Raw genomic sequence first — 23,578 nt, forward strand, 5'->3', positions numbered from 1 at the left:
TTGAAATTTACAAAACTTAAGATTTTATTAAAGAAAACTCAGTGTGCTTGAATTACCAAAACAAGATTTAACAAAAGCATTTTGTCATTAAAGGTCTACAGTCAATTAGCAAAATGGTTCAGTAACCGGACTCCATGTGGTTTTCAGGCATGCAAAAGTGCAGAACGGTGCTCTTGAAAAGCCTGCCAAGCATTTATATAGGTTATATACCCAACTGCTGCTGGGATTTCACTAGGAATTGGGTGTCCACTATCGGTTTTGTTTTCTCGTTTGTTTGTTTGTTTTTCTCCTCAGATTGTTCTCATTAACTTCATTCATAGCTTTAGATTCTCTTACAGCTCTAACTTCACCCCCCTTCAAATTGAATAAATAATTACTAGGCCCAATCTTTCACCATCTGTTTTTCAAATGGAAGCCCTCTACTTTTTCAACTTTCAGTTCCTAAATTTCAGGTGAATTAATCTAACTCAAACATCATCAAAGCTTGCTGCTCCTGCAAATAAGACTAGAAACAAAAATTAAGGCAAAATATTTTCTCTGCATCAGAATCTGAAAACATATTTGACAGCAGGTAAACGTATGTTAAGATTAGCTTCAATCTCAAGTCTATAGATACAGCACCATGATTTTGTTCTTTTTACATATCTAGTTTCCCTTTTGATTTTGCATCCATTTAGAAAATAGCACTCTCACAAAAAGGTGAGGAAGGCTCACATATGCAGTATTTAAAATGTTAACAGATTACAGCAAGTCTACACATAACACTGGCTGCTGTGATTCCAAATCTAATAATGAAGAGGTTTATTTTTAAAAAGGAATTCAAGTTCTAAATGACTGAATTAGCACTTAATAACAAATTTTTTATTCACTGTACAGAGATGTATTTTCAAGTAAAAGAATTCTTATCCTAGAACTACTTACCAGAGAAATTGAGAATGAAATAGATTTCTTTTAAGGCAGAAGTTCAATTATATATCAAGTTAAAAGCCATGACAATATTAAATATAATTTGTTCAGCGTTTAAAAATTTGCATTCATAACTATTAACTCCCATGCTGGCTACAAATCTACTGGTGTTCCAGGAAGCCTAGCTGGAGATATGGTTATCCTTAGAGGCTAAAGCTATGCCAGAGTAAAGTCAACCTACTTGCTACTTTTTCATTATTAAACAAACTGTGCTTATTTATGTTAGTAAGTTATGTAAACTATTTAGAAAGAGGAAATATGAAATATTGACAATGACAAAGCAGATTTAAAAAAGCTATCACTGAAAATGTTAGAATACATATTCAGAGGAATTTCAATACTTAAAAACAGATTCACATATGTTCATCCAGTTGAAGATTAGTGTATTAAAAAAGTTAAGAAAATACTTTGTGTTTCAGTTCAACTGCACTTGATTCAAGTACAGCTTGGGGGTTGGCTGATATAAATTAAACATGGTCACTGCCTCAGCAGCCGGAAGTACAGAAAAATGTACATGTTCACAGGATAAATAGAAGTCTCTTCTTTTGGAGGAAGAAAAAGAAAAAAAAAAAAAAAGCAAAAAAAAATATAAAAAGCTATCTCACTCCAATACGAGAGGTCATCCACTCCAAGCCTTGGCATAATCTGAAAGATAAGAGATGTTATATTGATACTAGTGCTATTACAACATATTTAAAGTATCTTCTACTTGGTTTTACATTTAAAAATATCTACTTAAAGGAAATAAATTCAGCGGTAGTTGGGATTGAATCTTAAACAGAGTAAATAGAGTTTTAAACAAAGTCTACTCAGGCTTTAAAAACAAGAAGATAGTCAAGCATGTTATTTTATTGAAGCTTTGCACTCCTTCAATTTTCTTCCCTTCTAAATCTAAAACACAGTATTCTTAACATGCTTAGTCAGAAGTACACGGAAGCAAATAAGTTCTTCTTTTTCTACAGGTTTCCCTTGAAAGACAGACCTTTACATACTAATACTAAAAGACAAAGGACAGGTTACCCTAACGCTACTAATCACTCTACAAGATATCTCCATTACATTAGAAAATATTTCATACTAGAAGTAATGAAGATGATCTCACTTCCCAAATACTGAATCGGATTCACTATTTTTGATGTCACAAGATCACATTATTGTAAAGACTGTACAACATAGCTGAAAAAAACTTTCTAACCATTACATATTAGAAGACTGCTTTAAGATAAAAACCAAGACGAAAAATTGGCACACTTCAAATCATGTAAGCAAGACACTATCCAACTTGTTACAGGCATCCAAAAACGTTTTTTGATCTGTACAGACAAAGAATCTATGGAAAGCTCAGATCTCCATTTTAGTAATTGCTGGTGTAAGGTATACAAATTTCAAAATCACCTACATCAGCCAGATAAAACCAAAAGGTTTAATATTGGTAATAATTTTGTATTATCCCAGATCTATGTACCTTTTCATCAAAACCATGTTTAAATGCTTATCAAAAAACCCAAGCAACCAAAAAAACACCCAAACAAACAACCCCAAACCCACCCCCCTCCCCCCCCCAGAAGCTTACAGATCAGAATGTAAAGGAAAAAGACAGTAGCTTATTTCTTTAACTACACAAAGACATACAGAAAGAGAGAGTAGCGCACAGAGAGCAAACAATTATGCCAACAGCTACATATTTGGAGGTGGGGGGTGTTGGGATCTTTTGTGTATATGTTGTTTGGCTTTTTTTTTTTTAACAATAAGTTGAAAGACTTTCATACAAGTTTGAGCTATGGAAAAAACCCACCAAGTTAAATTAAAAAAAAAGGAAAAATTCCGGATGTCCCTCTGACTGCAAAGATCAGAAAATATGCAGGAAATCCACACGGGTGTCCATTGTTGTCTTCTAAATCAGTATTCTCATTTACCATATATTGCTATACTGAGCAGTAAGTATTTACCCTTCTCCTGTCAAAGCACAACAGGACTGAATGTGCCACGGGTGATCCTTTATGGAGCTGAGGGTGAGGTATGTAGATATCTCAGCAGCTGTCATGCAACCTTTCATGTCCTGCTTGTTTGCAAAGATGAGAACTGCAGCCTTCCGTAAATCCTAGAAGTAATTTAGAGTATTCATAACAGTTATTGTAAAGAACTAAAAGGCTATTGCGGTAACTGAATTTCTCAAAAGAACTATAATCAAGCTAATTGACAATTAAACAGCAGCATGGAGTTTTGACAGACTTAGGGCATTAAAAATTAATTACGTTAAGGCTGAAGAAACCAATTTATTCAGAAGTGTTCTCCACCACAGAGAATGAAATTATAATATATTATATGACTATCCTTTTGATGTTGACCACATGTTCAAATGTTAACTAATAAAAGTTTTGTTAAAATATATTTCATGAAGCTCCAAACCATCCAGCCAGCAGAATTATTACTGGATAAACATTCCAAAATCTACATTAGATACTATCTAGCAGGCTTTTCCATTTGAATATCATTCCCTTGAAATCACTTTCAACTTCCTTAAACAAGTTCTGTGGTGATTAAAACAGTAACAATTTAAGAAAGCTATCTAAATTCTTCTAAGTTTTATCCTATTGTTCCAAAAAGGGAGCTTTAATAACACTGTGGCAACTTTAGTAAAACCAGAAATTAATAAAAGTAGTTTTGTTTCTTTATGGAAATTAGGATTTCACACAGCAATGAGACAAGAACTGGGATGTATGGTTTTAGGAGTGCAGAAGTGTAAACAAACGCAATACTCGGGAAGCTGACATTTGCAATTAAAAGTGTTCAACACATTACAACCTATATTAAATTTTGAGACTTTCTCCATCAAAAGAAAAAACAAAACAAACCAAACCAAACCCAAGCCTTTACAGTCCAAAGCTGAAAATTCACTCCTACAAGTAGTCTAGTCTAGGCCTACCAACTATTTTCAAAAGATGGTAGATCACAATCTCGTAAGAGTTTATAATACTGCAAACTAATAAACTGCAAGGGAAAATTTCACCACAAAAGCTCATGTTTCCACATTTTTGACTGTAAAGGAAAAACTCACTCATTTGAAACAATGCAAATCTCTCAGAGAACAAATTCAACAGAATTACTTGCACTATACTCAAATCCTTTTCCTTCAAAAATGAAGGGAAATGTTTAGGTTTAAAACAACCCTAACTTAGCTTGAGTGATCATAGAAGATTTTAATGTACTTCAGCTAATCCAATGTAGATGCTAATTTAGAATGTTTGAGGGAGTTGACCCAATGCTGAACAGTACTCAATACAACAAATAATAATAAAATACAAACAAAATAATTCAGAAGGAAACTGAACCAAAACTAATTTATCCATAGTCTTATATACGCTCCTTAATTTTAAGGAACAAGATTAAAACTAAAAACAAAGAGAAATGGAATTGCTTACTTTCTAAAATATTTTTTTAAAAGTTTAAGATATTTTATAGGTTTGATATTTGCCAAGTAAAGACTGATTTTATAACAATCAAGCAAGCCCCATTAGAAGACTGCTTCATAATATTTTTCCTGTTTATTTATAATTTACATGGTTTTAAAATGTGACCAACCTGTATGCACATTTAGGCTCAGATTTTTTTTTTTGTGACAGTATAATTTTTGTTAACATAGGAAGCATGTAATGTTATTCGACTGTTCACAACAAAAGCAAACTATTATCCCAACTCCCCACCATACCTCATGAGCCAGCATTCTATAAAGTTCCTCTTTTGTAACAGAAAGTCGCTCTCTATCAATGCTGTCAACAACAAGAATGATGAACTAGGAGCAAAAAACAATAGTACAGTATATAACTACAAAGTATAAATTACAGAAAGCATATTTTCAAGAGACCACTACCACAACTTTTCCTATATGAGAGAGACATAGACTTTCAGAGCACACTAGAAAACAGAACAAGAGGTTTATTTCTGTAGTCTTTTGCTAGGGCCCTGGGAATTGTACATGAAGATTAAAGTTAAAAAAAAAAAAATAAAAATTGTGCTTATACATTTCAGTACCTACATCATGACCAAAATAGCGATGTAGGTACCAAAAGCACATATGGATAGTGGACTGCATTTAAAATGTGGATGAGAAACTTGCTACAGTTATCAATGAAAACAGCTATTACTGTCCACTACTACTTGCACACTGAAAACTAAAACTGAAATCAAAATTCCCTATTTTGAAATAACCATTTTTAGCAATTCAGCATCACCTTACTCATAAGACCTAAGAAATGTTACTTCAAAGTAGTACATTAGGCCTCAGAAAGCTATGTACCTTGTAGGGCTTAGCATTATTTTGTTGCACAACACCTTAACCTTTGTAATGCAAAAGCCATGTGCAGTTGGCCTCTCACAACTTTGTACCCTTCCACCTAGGCGCCTGGAGATGGCTACAGCAGTGATTTTACCCTTACTGTTCCTGCCAGGCACATTATTGTCATGGCCACACACTTGTGAATCCCGAGACACTGCTAGGTGGGAAGTGATTGTCGCTGGTATTAAAATTACTCTTTTACCCACTCTTTCTGCCACTTGTTTTGTACCTTCTATTTCATAGCCTCCAGTAGAGGTGAAAAAGACATGGCATTACATAGGTAATACTCAAGTAAATGATTGCAAGCATTATATAATAGTATGTGTACACAAACTATAACAATTGACCAGTGTTCAATACTTGCCCTGCCCAGAGCGTGCTCCAAGGAGCACTAACAATGTCACAGGTGGGAATAGCTAGTAGGGAGATCAAGCATGTTCTGATGAAAATTCTACAGGTACTATAAAACAAAACAAAAAAAACCCCAAACCAAAAAAAAAAAAAAAAAAAAAAAAAAAAAGAATTACAAGCAACACACATTACACTGGAGAGGAAACTCAGGCAATTACTTTCATTTGAGAGATTCCATCACTTATCCGCCCAGATGAGACTACTTTTCCATCTTTTTTCTCTTTTAGTGTAACTCTGCCCTCACTCCAAACAATTTAACCCTGAGAGCTCCCTCCTCTTTCCTCTCCCCCCAAATCTTATGTCTATAGGCCTGCCTCAACATCCTTTCTGTAAGAATACGATCTGATTCTTAAAACAGAATTGCAGAATTAGACATATTAAGTTGAAACTAATTAGGACAGGTATGCACTGAAAAGCTTATTTGTGGGATTTTTACATTACTCCGAAGATTTTTTAGATTGCTTCAGTTTACAGATAAGGAAAGTGAGACAGTGACAGAAAAGGAGGACTAGAAGTCACTGCTGTAATTCTCCAACATATGCTCCAAATCACTTTGCCTTACAAAATTAAAGAGACTCATTACCCACTGAAAATGACCACAAAGTATGAAAAACTAAGTCAATTTAATGCTGCCATGACTTCGAGATGCCTAGCAGATGAGGAGGAACAGTAAAGGAATTATTCATAATGGGGAGGCTAGGATTAGCATGCTAAACAGACTCCTTTTCTTCCTCAACTGTTTCCAGCAGACAAAGCTTCTAAGTAAAGGGAAAATTCTTTCAAAGTGCTAGAAAACACTGGATTTCAAACACTTACTAGCCAGGATACAATGAAGAACATCACAAAAGGGTCAAAAAAAGAACCAATACATGCATCATCCCAAATTCCAAAATCAAAGATTCTCAATGGACAAATGTCCAGAACTTATTGTTACCGTACCAGACAATGCTGGCAGAAGTCTCTTCACCCTCATGTGTATGTCTTAGATTTAGCAATACTTTTCCAGATAAAAATAAAAATAAGTTTAAAATACTAGAAACGAAGGTTCAGATGTCATCACTAGGCTTTCAGTAGATAAAAAAAATTCTAAACATCTGGGGTGGATCAGTCTATTCTCCCCTCTCTCAAAGCAGGGGTTTAGGGCAGAAAATCTCATTTTACAGGAGGATGGAATGCTTACATAATGAGCTATATCTACAAGAGATCTCTACTTTTAGTAGAAATTGTAATAAATGAAGTTTAAGATCTTTTACATCAATGTAGAAGTCTCAAAGTGAGGCTACAGAAGTTTTACGTGGACGTTGCATTGATAATCTTTTGGCATCAAAAAGACTGGCATAAAAAACAAACCCACAAAAGACAACTGTTACCAAGTTCTATTCCAACCTTTCCAGCAATGGCAGCTTTACCAGTTACCTCAGGAGTAGTGAACAATTAGACTTTCCTTTACCCTTTGGATAAAAGCCAGAAGCTGATGAGCTTTTTGAATACTTCTGCCTAGAGAAAGTTTCATTCCTCATCCCTAATTATCGTTACCTCAAGAACATTTCAGAATAGATGTAGAGAAGCTAGGTTAACCACTGCAAATCCTCACCGAATTTGCAAAGTACATTGCAAAATTTTCTTTTTAATCTACTTTTAAAACCATGCAAAAAAACCTGTTTGATCTGAAATGTATTTTGATATCATTTGATTCTCCAGGAAAAACGTCTAACCTCACAGTTTATACCACAGATCAAACAGCATTACTGTGAAATATACAGGAGAAATATTTCAAATATTACCAGGAAATCAGCTGCATACCACAGACACCTTACATTTTTTGTGTTTGTTCCTCCTCAAAAAGACTTAAAAACAATACAGCTGCAATCTTTATAAAAATCTACACATATTCCTAACAAATAAATGTAATTTCAAACAAACTTATTGAATTTGCAGATTTCAAAGCAGCTTCTCATACCTCTGTATTTGAATAATAGGTATTCCACGATGACCGTAATGATTCTTGTCCTCCAATATCCCACATTAAGAAATGAGTGTTTTTTACCACTATTTCTTCTACATTGCTTCCTATGGTTGGAGAAGTATGAACCACTTCATTCATTAAGCTAAAGGAAACAATATCACACCATAAACACCAGCCAGTAAAATCCACAGGGCTCGTCACAGTTCAATTACAACAAACTTGTTGCAGAAAAAGTAAATATGTGTAACTGATTATAAAAAAAGATTAAAAAGACAGGTATATTTCAAAAAGCTATAAAGCAAATACTTAGAGAGTTCTTTAGTAAAAAATCAGGTCAATCTGAATTTGGTCTAAACACTGTGGTTGATTAATTTCTAGTGTGCTTTTGTAGCAGGGACTGCAGACATACTTAAAAACATCAGCAATGAAAAATAAGAACATAAAAGGCATACAGCAAGTGGATAAGAATCTGCATTTTAAGAGGCTTCTCTTTTTAAAGGACACTCTTTAATAGACACTTAAAATGCACTTGTTTCAGGTTTTTTGGAAAACATCCTCTGCTGCCTTCATATCCAAATATGTGCATAGTAATTTGGCTACACTCTCCTCCTTTTCCATAATTACAATAGTAATTATGTTCCTGTCAATACTTTTGCATTTACCATAGATATACTTGTAATGCTAGCAAGATTTAGGTTTCTGAAAATTCTTAAGATAGGACCTAGGCAAGATGAAATGCTATTTTGAGGAACCCTCCATCAAAAATTTTAGACCCTGGAATTGGAAATACTTGAAAACATTTATGAATTTTCGTAGAGCGGCTAGAATTTACATTAATTTAGAAATAACTTTCTTCTCTGCAGTTCTTGGCAACAAGATTATTTCTACGCTTACAAATAAAGATAGGGCTTCAGGGCAAAGGAATTTGCACTTCACTTTGTGCTTGTATGTACAATTTTGTTATTCGATTTACAGTTCAGTTTTAAAACACTGCAGTTCCTTCACTTATCCTTTACATATATACTCTGTTTAGAACAACTAATACCATTAATCTACTAAGTGTTATCTAGAGCCCTAGAGATTCCACCAGGTTGTAAAGTTGTATTTTCAATTATTAAATAGTGACAAATACTGAAATGTAAACAGAAAAACAAAATAGTTCATATACTTACAATTGGTAAAGAATAGTAGTCTTTCCAGCATTATCAAGTCCCACTATGATTACTTTGTGCTCTGCATACACAGAAAAAAAAAAACAAGAATAAATTAGTGGAAACAGCAACCGCAATTATAAGTCTGGTTAATCATTTTTTCTTACTCAAGAAAACAACTGCTTGTTTGTCTGATTTCAATAGCTTCCAGAGACTACTGGTGATTTCAGGACAGAACAGAAAAAAAAAAAAAAATTCACAAAGCCCCATCTTCTCTTGAGACTACTGTTTTAGGAAAAGTCAGTACTAGAAGTCTTCATAAAGGAATGGTTACTAATATGATTACCTCATTTTAGTTTTGGAAAGAAAAGTACAATGAAAAAAAACATAACTCATAGCAATGTATCTTCTTAAGAACATCACCAAACATCCAAAGACTACACAAGATATTAGCCTGACACTGAAGGCTCAATAATAACCACTTGTTAATGGACCACCATCATTCACACAATAAAAACTAATAGGAAGCTGTATTTTGAAGAAATCACAAATTCCAGTGTTGCAATTTCTGAACTGAAAAGTCACAGAATGACAGAACACTTGAGGTTGGAAGACACCTCTGGAGGTCATCTGGTCCAATCCCCTTGTTCAACCACAGCCACCTACAGCCAGTTGCCCAGGACCATGTCCAGACAGCTTTTGAGTATCTGCAAGGATGGAGATTCCACAACCTATCTGGGCAGCCTGTGCCAGTGCTCAGTCAGCCTCACACTGAAAAAGTGTTTCCTGAAGTTCAGAGGGAACCTCCTGCATTTCAGTTTGTATCTACTGCCTCTGGTCCTGTCATTGGGCACCACTGAAATAAGCCTCACTCTGTCCTCTTCACATGCTCCCTTCAGGTATTTATATACATTAACAAGACCCACTCTCAGCCTTTTCTTCTCAAGGCTCAACAGTCTCACTCTCTCAGCTTTTTCTCATATGTGAAATGCTCCAGTCCCTTCACCATCCTTGTGGCCCATTGCTGGATGTTCTCCAGTATGTCCATGTCTCTCTCATACTGAGGAGCCTGGAACTGCACACACTATTCAGGTGAGGCCTCACCAGTGCTGAGTAGAAGGGAAAGATCACCTCCCTCAACCTGCTGGAAAGTCCATCTTATAGAATACTGATCTTCTAAATGCTGCAATATTATTTTTCCAGGAACGGGGGAAACAAAACCAAAACCAAACAAAACCAACAAAACAAGCCCTGAACTTATATGCTTCTCTGTAGTTAATCCTTAGAATTTCAAATACAGCAGCACAGTCAATCAGAATGGTGGTTCTTTTGATATATATGTGAGGCTAGAAGATACTGATCTGCTTACTGACAAAAAAAAGCAAATCATTTAAGAGCAGAGAATTTACAAATAGATACTAGAAGTAAAACTTGCATAAAAAGTATGTGAACGGGCTCCCTTTTGAAGAGGCAATATTTACAATTCCAGGGCACTTATACCAAAGCAAGACATGGTTTACAGCTTAAAGATTTCCTCTAAAATATCACATTTGATCTACAATGATTATAACAAATTACTACAAAGAAGATCTCTCTTACTCTTCTATATTCCTCTGTGGTACAAAGACCTAAAACTGAAGATTCAATTCTCAAAACTTTGCCCTTTCCTCTTTTTATTTTGCAAAAATTAAAAATAAAAATATTCCTAAATACTTTAACGATGAGCAAAGCTCTTCCAACATATTTGGAAGAAGAAACGAATATTTGGAAAGTTTAGATGCCAATTTGGAAAGGATACTGATACTTTTCAGACTATGAAACACAAAACCCACATCTAGTTCCAAAGAACAACAACCTTAGAGGCTTCAAGGCTGAAGACAGAATGCTGACGTTTGCTAAAGAGGAGGTAGGATGAATAGCACTTTAGTAAAGTTCAAAGACATTTTAATACAGGAATTCATTCTGCACACTAAAAGCTGCCTTAGAATCCTCTTTAAAACTAAAGAACTGCTTAAATACATCTTGTATTTCCAGACTTGATTACAAGAAAGTAGCCTTTAGTAGTCACTGGAACCAAAATCCATTTGATTTTCCAGATAATGGTCCCTGCTAACCTGACTGTTTAGTCTGGGAACAGTCAGCAAGCCTATGCAGAGTTACAGAAGTTCAACCACCTTGACTTAGAGTCTACCATTATTTTTCTTACGGCAGTTTTTTAATACTTATAGCATTTACTCAGAGCAACCTGAAACACTTTGAACAACTATAATAAAAAAAAAAATACAGGTTTATTAACTTCTTAAAGAAGTCCAGCAGACACACACAAACACAAAGGAATAAGGTATTGTCTGAGTCGCCTTTATCAGGGTTGCTGACATTCACTTCTGTTTTTTCTTTACAGTTTTGTTAAGAGCAATCTTGATAGCACTGGCGGAATGATAAGTCAAGCAAGCTTTGTGTTAACACAGGCAATAAGTCAGCTGCTCCACCATTTAGCACATTACTACATGTCATTTAGAAGACTGTGCCATTTGAGTACTGTATCATAACTTAAGCTGGTCATTTTTGAATTCAGACTTTTTTAAACATACACGTATTTTGAAAATAACTTTTTAAAGTAAGTTACATCTGAACTTATGATACTTTGTAACTAGACTTTAAATGGCTGCAGGATACAATATTTTAAATTAAAACAATACTCAGGTAATGTTTTTTGTCAATTTCAAAAATAAGGAAAAAGAATCAGTAAGCCATCAGTAAGTCACCTAGAAAAGAGGCAAAAGTCTGTTTTAGAGCCAACTGTTTCTCTTATAAGGGAAGTATCTCTATTTCAGTTTGCATCATTCAATTACTACTTGATTAAGAGACAATACATATTGAGAGCCAAAAGACATAGAAATGCTTATTGTCCATCCTCCTTCAGGCTTTAACCTCTGTACTGAAAAGGCACAGAGACCAGAAAACAAGAAGATCAAATAAGGCCCTGGAATCGTTTTGTCCACTACCACCACCCCCCCCTAAACAAAACCAGCCACTGTTTAAATACTGCCAAACTCAAACTGGAAATGTACCCTTCCAAACACATCCACAGAGAGTGTTAGCCTTCCTCTTCTTCCTTAGTTACTGACTCGCAAGTCAGCACAGGCATCACTCAGTTTCCTTAAGCTGCTCTGCACTGCAGCTTTTCTTGTTCCGTAATCCCATGTTCTAGATTGGAGAGTAGATGGTGTACTGGAATGGAAAAGCAAGTGCATTCTGCCAGGAGAGCAGGAAAAAGAGCTAAAGGCTTTCTCCTTCCCATCACAGGCCAAAGCCACACAATACTACTTTAACTGCTACATTTTTCAAAACAGGCTAATCATAATCAAAATGGGCTGAACCAAGGGGAACAGTTTCTGCTGCATTTACAGTGAGTTGAAACAGAAAAACAGACAGGTTCAGCTCCCTGGTAGGAACACACAGATACTACTCAAGACATAGCACTGAAACAATTGAACACAAATAGTAAGAAATGCTTCTGGAAGAGGACAATAGATAACAGTAGTCAAGAGACACATCGCTGAATGTCTTTAGAAACAGATTAGGACAAGCATCTCAATCTTCCTTCCAGTACCTCATCCTTACCATTGGAAAGGATGGTAAGAAAATCAAATTGCAAAGGATAAAAGATGATGTGTAAATTAATAACATGACATTCAGTGCTTTAGCAAGATCTAAGGTACCTTCATTACAAGGTTTTCCTGCCAGGCAGAAGGCACCCTGAATAAACTCGATTTTCTGTACATCGCACATTTACCCTAACTGCACTGAACCCTGAGGCACAAAAACACATGGGGCTTATTTTAAGATGTTAATTATCCTAAGATGTGCATTTTTCAGAAAGCTACCAACATGTCTTCCTCCTGTGAGTTAATGGTATTAGCTCATCAGTAGATATTTCTTTAACATTGTCCAGACATTATTGATCAAATACCATTCAGATTTGGCATTTTCAGCTCAGCTATTATTCACATTTATGTAAAATAAAACTGCAGTGCATAATTAATATTCAAGTGCAATGCCAACTACTTCCTGTTCTGTATCTTCTAACACTTAGGCACACCTCCTCCCCCATGCTCTGCTTGATGGAAGACAGATGGCACTTTCTAAATCCTTCTTTTGTTTAACCTTTCATTTTGCCAGTATCAAGTGCTTCAGACTATCAGCACAACCCACACTAGCCAGGATGAACTGATGATGTGCTCCACACACATCCGCGTCTATTTGCATCTTTGGAATACTCCCTCTAGACAATCAAAATTGTTGTGTAAGCTACTGTGTTAGTCTGCTCAACAAGTAGTTTCATGAGACAGCCTATGAATTCTCTGAGAAATTGCCTACATTCGACATAACTAGAAGAGCAACCAAAAGCAACTTAATAATTACTACCCTTTATTATTAATAATAATACTTAGAGGAAAATAGTAACGTAATCAGAGAATAATTTCCCACTAGATAGGTAAAAAATTTACATTTTAAGATAATTTTCTAGGGTGAAATTTCAATTTTGACCATGAAAATAACCTAACTTTCTTCTTCGTGGTCACCACAAGAAGAAAGAAAACAAGAAAACCCCCAAACCAATAAATCAAACCAAAAAGAACCCCAGCAACAAAACAAGATCAGAACACACCCTAGAAGCCTGTCATCGGGACAAAAGCCAAATTGTAAGTATTTCACAGTAGTACCTCATCTATCTTAACTGTGATACTAATTTTTACTAACATTTTAAATGTATGAAGAATAACTTTAATTTCAGGAATTAATATACAGTAACAGACAATGTGTTTTCCACTAATGAAAGGAGATCAACATAATCCAATGTTGTCATGTACTAACAGGAAAAAAAAAAGAAAGAAACAAATAAAAACAACCAAACTGTACCTCTTATTTCCTTCCTGAAGATAAATATTGACACTGTAAGATCAAAAGGTACCATACAGACCAACACTAAAAGCCACCCGAAGTTATCTCCTGATCAGTTCTCTGCTTCTAGACATCACTTTGGAGTTCTTCACGGAAGGAAAAGAGTCACAGACTGCAGTATTTGATGAACACCAAGACAGTACTTAATAGTTTTCTAGAGAATAGGGGAAACCTTGAATCTTACCAAGTAGGTTTTCCATTTCAGAAAAGCAAGAATCTTGAAATCAACAACAAATACAGAAGACTCTGTTAGAAGACTTCAGGAACAATGTGATGGGTTAGTGTATGTGGGGGGAAGACAAATGGTCTGGATCTCCCCCCCCACTCCCATCCCATGAAAAGACAGTTTGATACATAAATGTTAATATGTACACACATCGAGACTTTGCTCCAGTATTTACAGAATTAGAGTGAGTTATGTGCACTGACTGTGACAAGACTATTGAACGGACACCAGGTGTACCTGCCTCCCCAAACTTGCAAAATTGCACCAGCAACAGTGTTACACAAAAAGAGCTTAACTACATTTTTAGTAACTTTAAGGTGGAAATGAAGCGTGCATTTGGAAACCTGATGTGAGAAGAGTAACATTAACATCAGTTTCCCTGCTCCAAACTCAGGACTTCAAGGAAAACCAATACAAATGGTAAGTCCCTTTACTATTTTATTTTCTAATCAAAGAAGGCTAGATAAACAAGATCCATTAAAATAAATAAATTAACAGATAAAACATATTTTTCTATTTCTATCATAACTGTCTCAGCTAAAGGCGGTAGCAGCCACAAATTTTGAACTCTAGATTAGATCATGAGTCATTATTGTGGGGCTAGGTGCACTAGGTAGCTGAGAATGGAAAGTCATACCCTTACGACCTTTTTATTCTTGGCTTGAGAAGTTATTTTCTTGGGTCACTAACTGTATTTAACTAGCATCTTTGCCAAAACACAAACAGATCTTTACCTCAAAGGCCCCAACACAAGTCTGGTGTTTTTTTCCTTGATACTAAAGATATAAATAGCATGATTTTAATAGCAGAGCCGGGCTTAAAAGCGGAGGGTCTGCAAAAATAAACAAGACCTCCGTCGTCCATCAAAGCTTCAGCCGCTACAACAGTGAAAAAAAACACATCTGAGAGGCAGCAGCACTCACCATTGTGCGAAGTCGGGAGCACGCTGCCTGCAGGGCTGCCCGGGACAAACGCAGTGTCCGGGGCAGCCAGGGAGGAAGGGGGAGCGGAGGGGACCACCTCAGCCAGGGAAACAAAGCCACTCCGAGCACGAGGCGCCGCGGAGCCGAGCGCTCAAGGCGCCGGACAAAGAAAAGCCCAACTTTTGCCAGGGTGCGTCCTCAGGGGAAACCCAGCGACCGGAGCAGGCCCCCAACCCTCCATGGCTGCCCGGGCCCCCTCAGCCCTGCGGGCTCTGCTCGCCCCCCGCACCGGCGGCGCGCCGCCTGCCCCACCTCTCCGCAGCCGGCTCGGGCCCCCGCGCCCACCTTGGTTACCGAAGAGACTCCATAGCTTGGCGAAGATCAGGCCCATGCCTGGCCTCAGCTTCCCGCCGAGCCTCCAGGGCTCAGCCAGGCGACGGCGACAGCGACGCCGGCAGCTGCTCCCGCTGCTCCCTTCGGGCAGACGCGGCCCACAGCGGTCCCAGGGCAGCGGCCAACAGCGGGGCGGCGGGGGGCGGGCTTACGGCGCAGCGCTGCCCCGCCCCCGGCCAACGGCCGCACAGCGCGAGGGGCCGCCCCAACGCCTACGCGACTGTAACGACACGTCATTCGGTGCGTCATCACATACGTTGTCACGTACGCCCACGGAGAGTGGCCTGAGCGGGCGAGGCGGCCGGGAAGGGGCGGGAGCGCCTCAGGGAGGTGAAGAGCCGAGGGATCTGGCGTCCAGCACGGGCGGGGAGGAGCGAGCGTATTGAACTCTCGCGTGGGTGCCTCAGTTTTCTCGCTCACCCGGGGGAGGGTCGGTAGGAGAGCACGAACCCTGCTCCGCCTTAGCGAAGGGATCCGCGGGCCCTTCGGTGCAGGAGGGGTGGTAGTAAAAAACCTGGTACTCTGATCCACTCAGTAGCGTCTAAGCTTGCTCATGCGGAAAAACAAGAAAAAAAAAAAAAGGAAAAAAGAAAAAAAAAAAAAGCGCTGTCAGCAACGGTTGCCGCATGAATTTGTTTCTATACTGGAGCTGGGTATTGAACTGGTGTGCAGCGTGGCGAGCTCCTCACTGCCCGGTAACACGGGGACGCACAGCGGTGCAGGCGGCGGTTCCGAGGCACCGGGCCGCCAGTCCCTCCCTGGAGAGGGAGGGCGGCATCGTAACGGCCCCCGCCGCGGCAAGGCCCTGCCTGCGGGGGAGACTCCTAAGCGGCGACAGGGGCGGTAAGGGCGCTGCTTACCCCGGCTGGGGCTCGGGCAGCGCTGGGCGGCCCCCGGGCTGCTAAAGCGCTGCGGCCCGCGGCGTGTCTGGTTCCCATGGTAACAGCTGGACCGGCACCGCCCCGTCTGCTTCTGACCAATCCCCGACGGCCAAGGAGGTGGGACTTCCTGCCGCTGCCCCGGAGGAGGAGGGACCGGCCCGGCGGCGGGCGGTAGGTACGGACTTGGCTGCGCGGGTCGGTGGTCTGCGCGCCGCCGCGGGAGGGTGGAGCGCGGCTCGGCCAGACCCGGCCCATGCGTGTTTTTGTGCGATATAATGCCCTGGTCCGGCATCGCGTCTCCGGCAACAGCTCCCCACAGAGGCCCAGGGCAATCCGTAAGGAGATGGTGAACGGAGGGTGGCGCTCCCGCGAGGGCCCTCTCCCGGAGTCCCGCAAGCCGTTCCCGGGACGAGGAGCACGGCACAGCGTGTCTGTGGAAAAAAATACCGCTCTGTGGTTTCGAACCTGCCTCCTGCTAGTTCTGTTCGAAGTCTAACAGTCTGTATTGGAAGAGGCTCTGGGCGCTCTCCCTTATCAGCCTTCCTGCCACATCTATATTTACAGGCTTTTATTCTACCCTCCCTCAGCTTTGTTTCTCATCCTGGAAGGTTACAAACTGTTTAATCGTCCCTTATTTGAAAGCCATTCCCTATCAGGGAAAGTTCATCACCTTTCCCTGAACCCTTCTAAGCCACGTTGTTTCTTTTCAAAGACAATGGCCGCTGGAAGGGGCTTACATACATGCTCTGAACCGCTGGTTGCGTGGTTTATCTCTAAAATGAATCTCTAAAAATGAATAGATATGATGATGTAATAGAATAACAATTTCAACAATGGGACTTAGAAGAGCCAAAGCTAAATTCTGTGAGGAGCCTTTGTGAGTGAATTTTAGGACTAAACAGCAAGTTTTCCCCAAGGGTAGCTAGGGAAACTTTAACAGGACAGGATTTAGAGGTGGTCACTCTTTCCTCACATTTCAAACACTGAGACAGTAGCCTTGGAATCATAGAATCATAGAATGGTTAGGGTTGGAAGGGACCTTCAAAGGTCATCTAGTCCAACCCCCCTGCAAGGATCAGGGACATCCCTGACTAGATCAGGTTGCTCAGAGCCTCATCTAGCCTGGCCTTGAACGTTTCCAGGGATGGAGCATCCACCGCCTTTCTGGGCAACCTGTTCCAGTGTTCTATAACTTGCATTGTAAAAAAATTTTTCCTAATTTCCAATCTAAATCTACCCCCCTCTATTTTAAAACCATTACCTCTCGTCCTATTGTAACAGGCCCTACTGAACAGCCTTTCCCCATCTTTCTTGTAGGCCCCCTTGAGGTACTGGAAGACCACTATCAGGTCTCCCCGGAGCCTCCTCTTCTCCAGGCTGAACAGCCCCAACTCTCTCAGCCTGTCCTCATAAGAGAGGTGCTCCAGCCCTTTTATCATCTTTGTGGCCCTCCTCTGGACCTTCTCCAACTGGTCCATGTCCTTCTTGTGTTGGGGGCTCCAGAACTGGACACAGTACTCCAGCTGGGGTCTCACCAGGGCAGAGTAGAGGGGGAGGGTCACCTTCCTCGACCTGCTGGCCACGCTTCTCTTGATGCAGCCCAGGATGCGGTTGGCCTTCTGGGCCGCAAGGGCGCATTGCCTGCTCATGTTAAGCTTCTCATCCACCAGCACTCCCAAGTCCTTCTCCTCAGGGCTGCTGCCAATCCATTCTCTGCCCAGCAATCCATTCCCCGCCCAGCAAAGGTGTGGAAGGTGTGGCTGGGAAGAATGTGACAGCAAGGAAACCAGTAGCCTCATTGTAACGTGATTGCAAATGCTAAACATGTTAATGAACATATTCTGAAATGTCATTAACAATAGTGTTACAGTTATATCCTGAGCAATATTTGGAATTTTGAGTACAGTAAAATTGCATTATTAAAACAGAAGAATCAGAAAGTGCAGCTTAGTTTGTGGGTACATCTTACGTTACATTTATGAACTTATAGAATATGATAAAAACCACTAACAAAATATTTTGCTTATTTCAGTTCTTTACCAGCAGATTTTAAAAACTAAAGGAAGATGTCTTTTTTCCCCAAAATAACTTTCCAACGTGAAGTGGAAGAGTATCTCACCAAAGTGTTCAGAAATAATGAGGTATGTGAAATAAATAATACTAATCATCATCAAATAGTCACTAATTGAACACTGTTAATATTCTTTTGATTTAATATTTTGTGTGACTTTAATACCTTGCAATAAGGTATTGTCTTCACATTAGGCACAGATTTTTATATGTAGTTCTATTTAAAATATAAAATCGTTCTTTATACCTGTTGGCTCAAAGTAACATAAAGATATTTAAACTAAAGATAGCATAGATCTGAAACTTCAGTTTTGGGTCTCAGTGAAGAATGATCACAGAGAAAATAAACTACTTATTAACCACATAATATTGACAAAAAATACTCCCTTACCCCAGTGTAGAACCAAAAATACTACAGACAATGAAGTCCTAATGCCAAATGACAAAAATGATGGTTTTGTATATTGGAATACAAGGATTTATCTGCTCTTCCATCTCCTTAGGACTGCTCTTTGTTCAGTATCAAGGAGCTCACTAGCAGTTACTTTTGGTACTTGCTGCAACCTGTTTACAATGATCTTGCTAATATGACTATTCTCCCAAAAGTCATTTTTAAGAAATTTATGAGGTTTTCACTGGAATTAGGCCTCCAGACATAGACATTCCTCACTATTGCACACCACACAACCATATTCCTCCATTTCTACAGAATGTTTATTCAGTGCTTTTTTAACACTGAGCTAGAGGCTGCTGTGTGAATCTCTTTAATATAAAATATCTTCTTTCACTTTCAGCTTATCACTGCTTTAGGTTCGCAGGAGACGGAGAGTAAATATCAGTCTCTGTTAAGTCATCTATCTCATCCACCAGGTTTCACAACTGTTAGAGTTAATACCCACTTAGCCTCAGTGAAACACGTGAAAAAATTGCTGTTTGAAGAGATCCAGAAGGTTTGTGCAATTTCTTTGTTACAGCAAAAATAAGATGATGTTTCATCTTTTGCCTGATTACGAGAGCTTTTCATTACTGGAAACTATTCCTTAACTTATTATATGTCCACTAGTATTATGCAGTCATATTGATTTCCTGTCGTAATTAAATGTTATATGAAAATTTGTTATGTAGCAGTATTCCTCATCTAATATGTCCAAGAAAGGCAATAACAGAGGGAAAAGACAACCAGTTCTTTTTCGTTTGGCAGATTCAGACCGTAGATAGGATTGAGGTACTACTGTAGTAAATACTGTACGGGCATCATAAGTCTAGAGAAGATGTAAAAAGAGGAAAAAACTGTAGCTCAGTATGCTGTGTTCAGCATGTTTAGAACATTTTATTTAAGATTAAAGGAGAATGGCTGTATGTCTCATTGCACAAACTGTTTAGGAAAGTGAGAAAATCTGTGTGTTTTAGAAACTGGAGCCAGAGTGATGTCCTGCAGCTGCTGTATTTTCTTTTTTTAACCTGTATTTAATCTTGATATAATTTTCTGGATTTTTACTTATCTTAATTAGACATTTGTCTGATAATATGTATAGCTATTATGTCGAAGAACTAGATTATTTTGAAGCTCTATCCTAGATCTTTGCTCTGTCTAAAAAGATCCAGTTCTTCTTTAAGTAAATTATTAATGCTAGTGGGTGTATAGGGAGCTATTGCATGACAGAAGCCAAGACATTTCTGTGATGCAGAGGCAGTTGACAGTATTCTGCTGGCTGGAATGGTAATGAGTTATGCTAATTTTAGCTTGATTGTAGAAATGTGGAAATGGATATTGCAGTATGATATTTTACTTCAAGGGAAAATGCTTTTCTGAAAACTGAATTAAGATTCGCTTTTCATAAACTTTTTGTATTTCGAATTGTGGTTATATTAGAAAAGGCAACTATGTAACAGTTTTTAACAAAAGTATGCTCATGAATTGTTTTCTTAAGAGAAAGTAATTATTTATCAGATGCAAACTAAGTTATGATTTTGCATGTTTTAAGGTTATATTTTAGAAGGCTCAGGCAAGAAGACATCGTATTTTTAAAGTCCAGAAACAGTTTTTAAATGGCAAGTTGTAATTTTTTTTTAACTACGTGCACAACTTGGCTCTCAGTACCCAATCAAAGTTAAGATGAAAAGAAAAATAAAAATTATTACTAACCTGGCATATTAAGTAAGACAGGCAGTATGTGAGTTCAGTTAAACAGTGGTTTATAATTAATAACATCAAAAAGATAACACAGATTAGACCCAAGTTTCTCTGGTGATGTTATTGTGATCTGATGACAATTCAAAACAACCGTCTTCCAGAAGAAAGCAAAAACCAGTGATAGGGTTATGCGTGTCAGAACACTGTCCCACTCCCTGAAGTCAGTTCTCGGTGAATCCCTTTGTGGCCTTGTTATTTCTCAATTTATTAAATGTTTAGTCTTTTACACCAGTATTTTTATTATGCAGTGTCTCCTTACACACTATTTCCAAACCCCTCTTAACTGTTTTCACTACATTCATTTTTTGTGCTCCACAGCTATAAATTCTGAATGGAAAAATAGTTTTCAGTCTAATTAAGTACTTAAATATTAGGAGTTTTTTAGTATTGCTTAATAATTATGTTTTTAATGAAACAGCAATTTAAAGGACTATGCGTTCCAGTTCTTGAGCACCCGAAACTCCAGGACATCTTATTAATTCCTGTCATTGGACCCAGGTTTGAGATTTTCAATCTTTAACCTTAAAATGCCATAAGACATATTTTACTTACATTTTTTTTTTTGTTTAACAGTTATGATAACTAATTCACTATAAATGAAGCACAACTTCATTTATATTAAGACCTAGTGGCCAGACCATATCCTAACCAGATCAGAGTTTCATGCTTAAAAGACATAAGAAAAAATAGTCTTTCCTTGTTTCTGAGATTTAAGTTTTTATAGGGAAAATATAACATAAGTACCTCCTCTCTGGAAAGCCAGTAGGTGGCAGGCAGAATAACTAAACTTTCGAGGTGGAATATAGAACTAGAGGGTAAAACAGCTAAATATGGGCAGGATTTTCTTCCACTGGAATCAAGTCTAGAGCAAGACTTAGCAAGACTGGATCAATAACGCTGAGAGGATTCCTGAACACATTTTATCCCCTCATAATGACTATTTGATCTTCATTCTTAAGATATATTTGGATATTTCCCATGTTGCATCTGTGTCTGCCCCTATGGAGTTTCTTCATTGGTTTATTGAATTCACCAATGGATATTTTATTTAAAGGATCTTGTTTATAATGAAGACTAACATACTCAGATTCAGTTTATATCATGATTAGATAGAGATTGGTAACGAGTAGTACTAGTTTGTAAACACTGTACACTCAAAATTAGCATTTAATGCTTTTATTTTTTTCTTCATTCACATTTAATTTTATTTTGTAGCATTTTAAAATGAACATTCTGTTTTTCTTATATTCAAATATGTTTACATTTTAATACATTTGAGTAGCTATCTTCTTCACAGTTCTTACTGGCAAAATTCCTTGCACCTGGTTATACATTTCTTACAGAAGTACTTAGCAGTTTTTTAAACACAAAAAAGTAATTTTGCAATCATAAGGCCTAGGAAAGGATAAAGGATTATTTCTCCATCCCAGTATAATTATTTGCATTCCTGTGTCAGGTTCATAACAGTGGCAGTATGTGTCTGAACCTGCTTTATTTTGAGGACTAGTTTCCTTCTTGGCTCTTTCCTTTGATAACTCTGGAACTAAAATAAATCTTTTAAATGTAATAAATTATAGTTAACTAGTTTTTCTATTATATAATGGCAAAACCAGTATTTATGAATTGGAGTTTATTTGCATAGTTTGTGTGCTTTTTTTTTTTTTTTTAATACTGAACCACACTTTGTTTTTTAGGCGAGATTTAAAAAAACATGCATCTGAAGTCATTGTTGGAGCCCACTGTGGATATGCAGTACTTAGAGGAGCACATGTTTATGTCCCTGGAATCATATCTACTTCGAAATGTAAGAGTCTCTAAATGCACTCAGTTAAGTTGTAGAGAGGAAGGAAAAAATGTCACTCCTTGATGACAATTTCCAATAAATAGTGACTTTTTTTTTTTCTGTTCACAGCTGAAATTAATCTTAGAGTTGTAATTTATGGTAAATACATTTTTTTTAAGTTTTCCTTGCTTTTTTGAGAGATTTTCATTATTTTTGCATTATACTTGTAATAAATTATATGTAATTATTTCTCACCTGGCCTGGCTTTTTCCATATGTAATTCCTAGCTGAAGCATTAGTTCTTAAGGATTTCGGTTTCTTTTCATTTGAAAATCTTTGTAAAGAGCATTTTTAAAGTAAAACCTGGCTTTTAAAGAGTTTTTTTTACTACTGAATACCGTAAATATTAATATGTATGTTCAGTAGAGAAAACTCACAGAAGTTTGCTGCTTTTCAGACTTGTCAAAAAAAAAAAAAGAATAAAAAGGATGCCACAACAGATACATCTGGATGGTAACTGGATGGATGTTGATTATTTAATAAATACTATTTCCAGATCTGTTATTTCTTCGTGCAGTCTCAGAGGCACTTGCCTTCCTGATCCTGTCAGATTCTAAGGTACAGCTCTAAAAAAACCAGATTTTCTTTCTTTTTATCCATTGGCAATTCATTTGATATCATTTGTGTATGAGAGATCTAGTAAAAACTTTTTTTCTATTGATGAGAAAAATCTTCACTCTCAATGTCAGATTCTAAGAAATGGAATTTTTTGTTTTTCCATTTTTCAGTGCCTAAGACAAGATAAAAAAATCTACATATACATGCTTAGTAGTGTTCAGCAGTCTATTTATTTTTTTATTTAAAGGTCAAATCAACTTTATGTGAAACCAGTATAATTTTGGATGATTCACCTCATTATTCTACTGTGATGAGATCTACTAATCATCATGGTTCTTATTATTAAACAAAGTGAGTCAGGAAAGCATTTATCTGGCGACTTCATTCCCTTTCAGGAAAAAAACCTTCAAGATGTTTTAAGCATGTGCTTAAGTCTAATTCATGGAACAGGGATGTTTTTCAATCTAGGACTTGATAATGAAATAAGTATATTGCCATAGCAGTTTTTGAAACTGCTTATTTAGACAACCTCATAAATATTCAAATCCCTCTTTGAGTCAACTGGTGATTTATCATAATTGCTGCTTGTAATTATGCATGCAACATCAATTCAAAGAAAAGAAAAGATACTATAAAACTTCAGAAACACTGCAGGGGAATTGCAGATAAGAAAATAAAATAAAAAGGGATGCTAC

General features: G+C 37.7%; 2 protein-coding genes across 6 annotated transcripts in view; one reads left to right on the top strand and one right to left on the bottom strand.

Annotated features, from left to right (window-relative positions):
- ARL5B (ARF like GTPase 5B) lies at positions 1-15,862 on the bottom strand. 3 transcript variants are annotated; one of them, XM_086742198.1, is made up of 6 exons: positions 15,758-15,862; positions 8,852-8,912; positions 7,674-7,821; positions 4,676-4,759; positions 2,916-3,067; positions 1-1,611 (listed from the first exon to the last, which is right to left on the bottom strand). In XM_086742198.1, exons 3-6 carry the CDS (start codon positions 7,815-7,817, stop codon positions 1,563-1,565), a joined length of 429 nt encoding a protein of 142 aa, XP_086598324.1. In that variant the 5' UTR covers positions 7,818-7,821; positions 8,852-8,912; positions 15,758-15,862; the 3' UTR covers positions 1-1,562. The 3 variants fall into 3 exon arrangements, with proteins under 3 accessions (XP_086598324.1, XP_086598322.1, XP_086598323.1); XM_086742196.1 differs by lacking the exon at positions 15,758-15,862 and adding an exon at positions 15,290-15,452; XM_086742197.1 differs by lacking the exons at positions 4,676-4,759; positions 15,758-15,862 and adding an exon at positions 15,290-15,452.
- NSUN6 (NOP2/Sun RNA methyltransferase 6) overlaps positions 15,695-23,578 on the top strand; it is a 25,085-nt gene continuing 17,201 nt past the window's right edge. Inside the window, exons 1-5 of one of the 3 annotated variants that reach the window (XM_086742195.1) lie at positions 15,695-15,731; positions 18,251-18,359; positions 19,083-19,238; positions 20,901-20,980; positions 22,177-22,286. In XM_086742195.1, the coding sequence (XP_086598321.1) occupies positions 18,285-18,359; positions 19,083-19,238; positions 20,901-20,980; positions 22,177-22,286 (421 nt within the window). In that variant the 5' untranslated portion in view covers positions 15,695-15,731; positions 18,251-18,284. Of the gene's footprint in view, positions 15,732-16,254; positions 16,394-18,250; positions 18,360-19,082; positions 19,239-20,900; positions 20,981-22,176; positions 22,287-23,578 lie in introns of those variants that run through there. The other 2 variants (XM_086742194.1, XM_086742193.1) reach the window with 2 other exon arrangements.

Source organism: Chlamydotis macqueenii, chromosome 2 (genome assembly GCF_036417535.1).
Source record: "Chlamydotis macqueenii isolate bChlMac1 chromosome 2, bChlMac1.mat, whole genome shotgun sequence".
NCBI lineage: Eukaryota > Metazoa > Chordata > Aves > Otidiformes > Otididae > Chlamydotis > Chlamydotis macqueenii.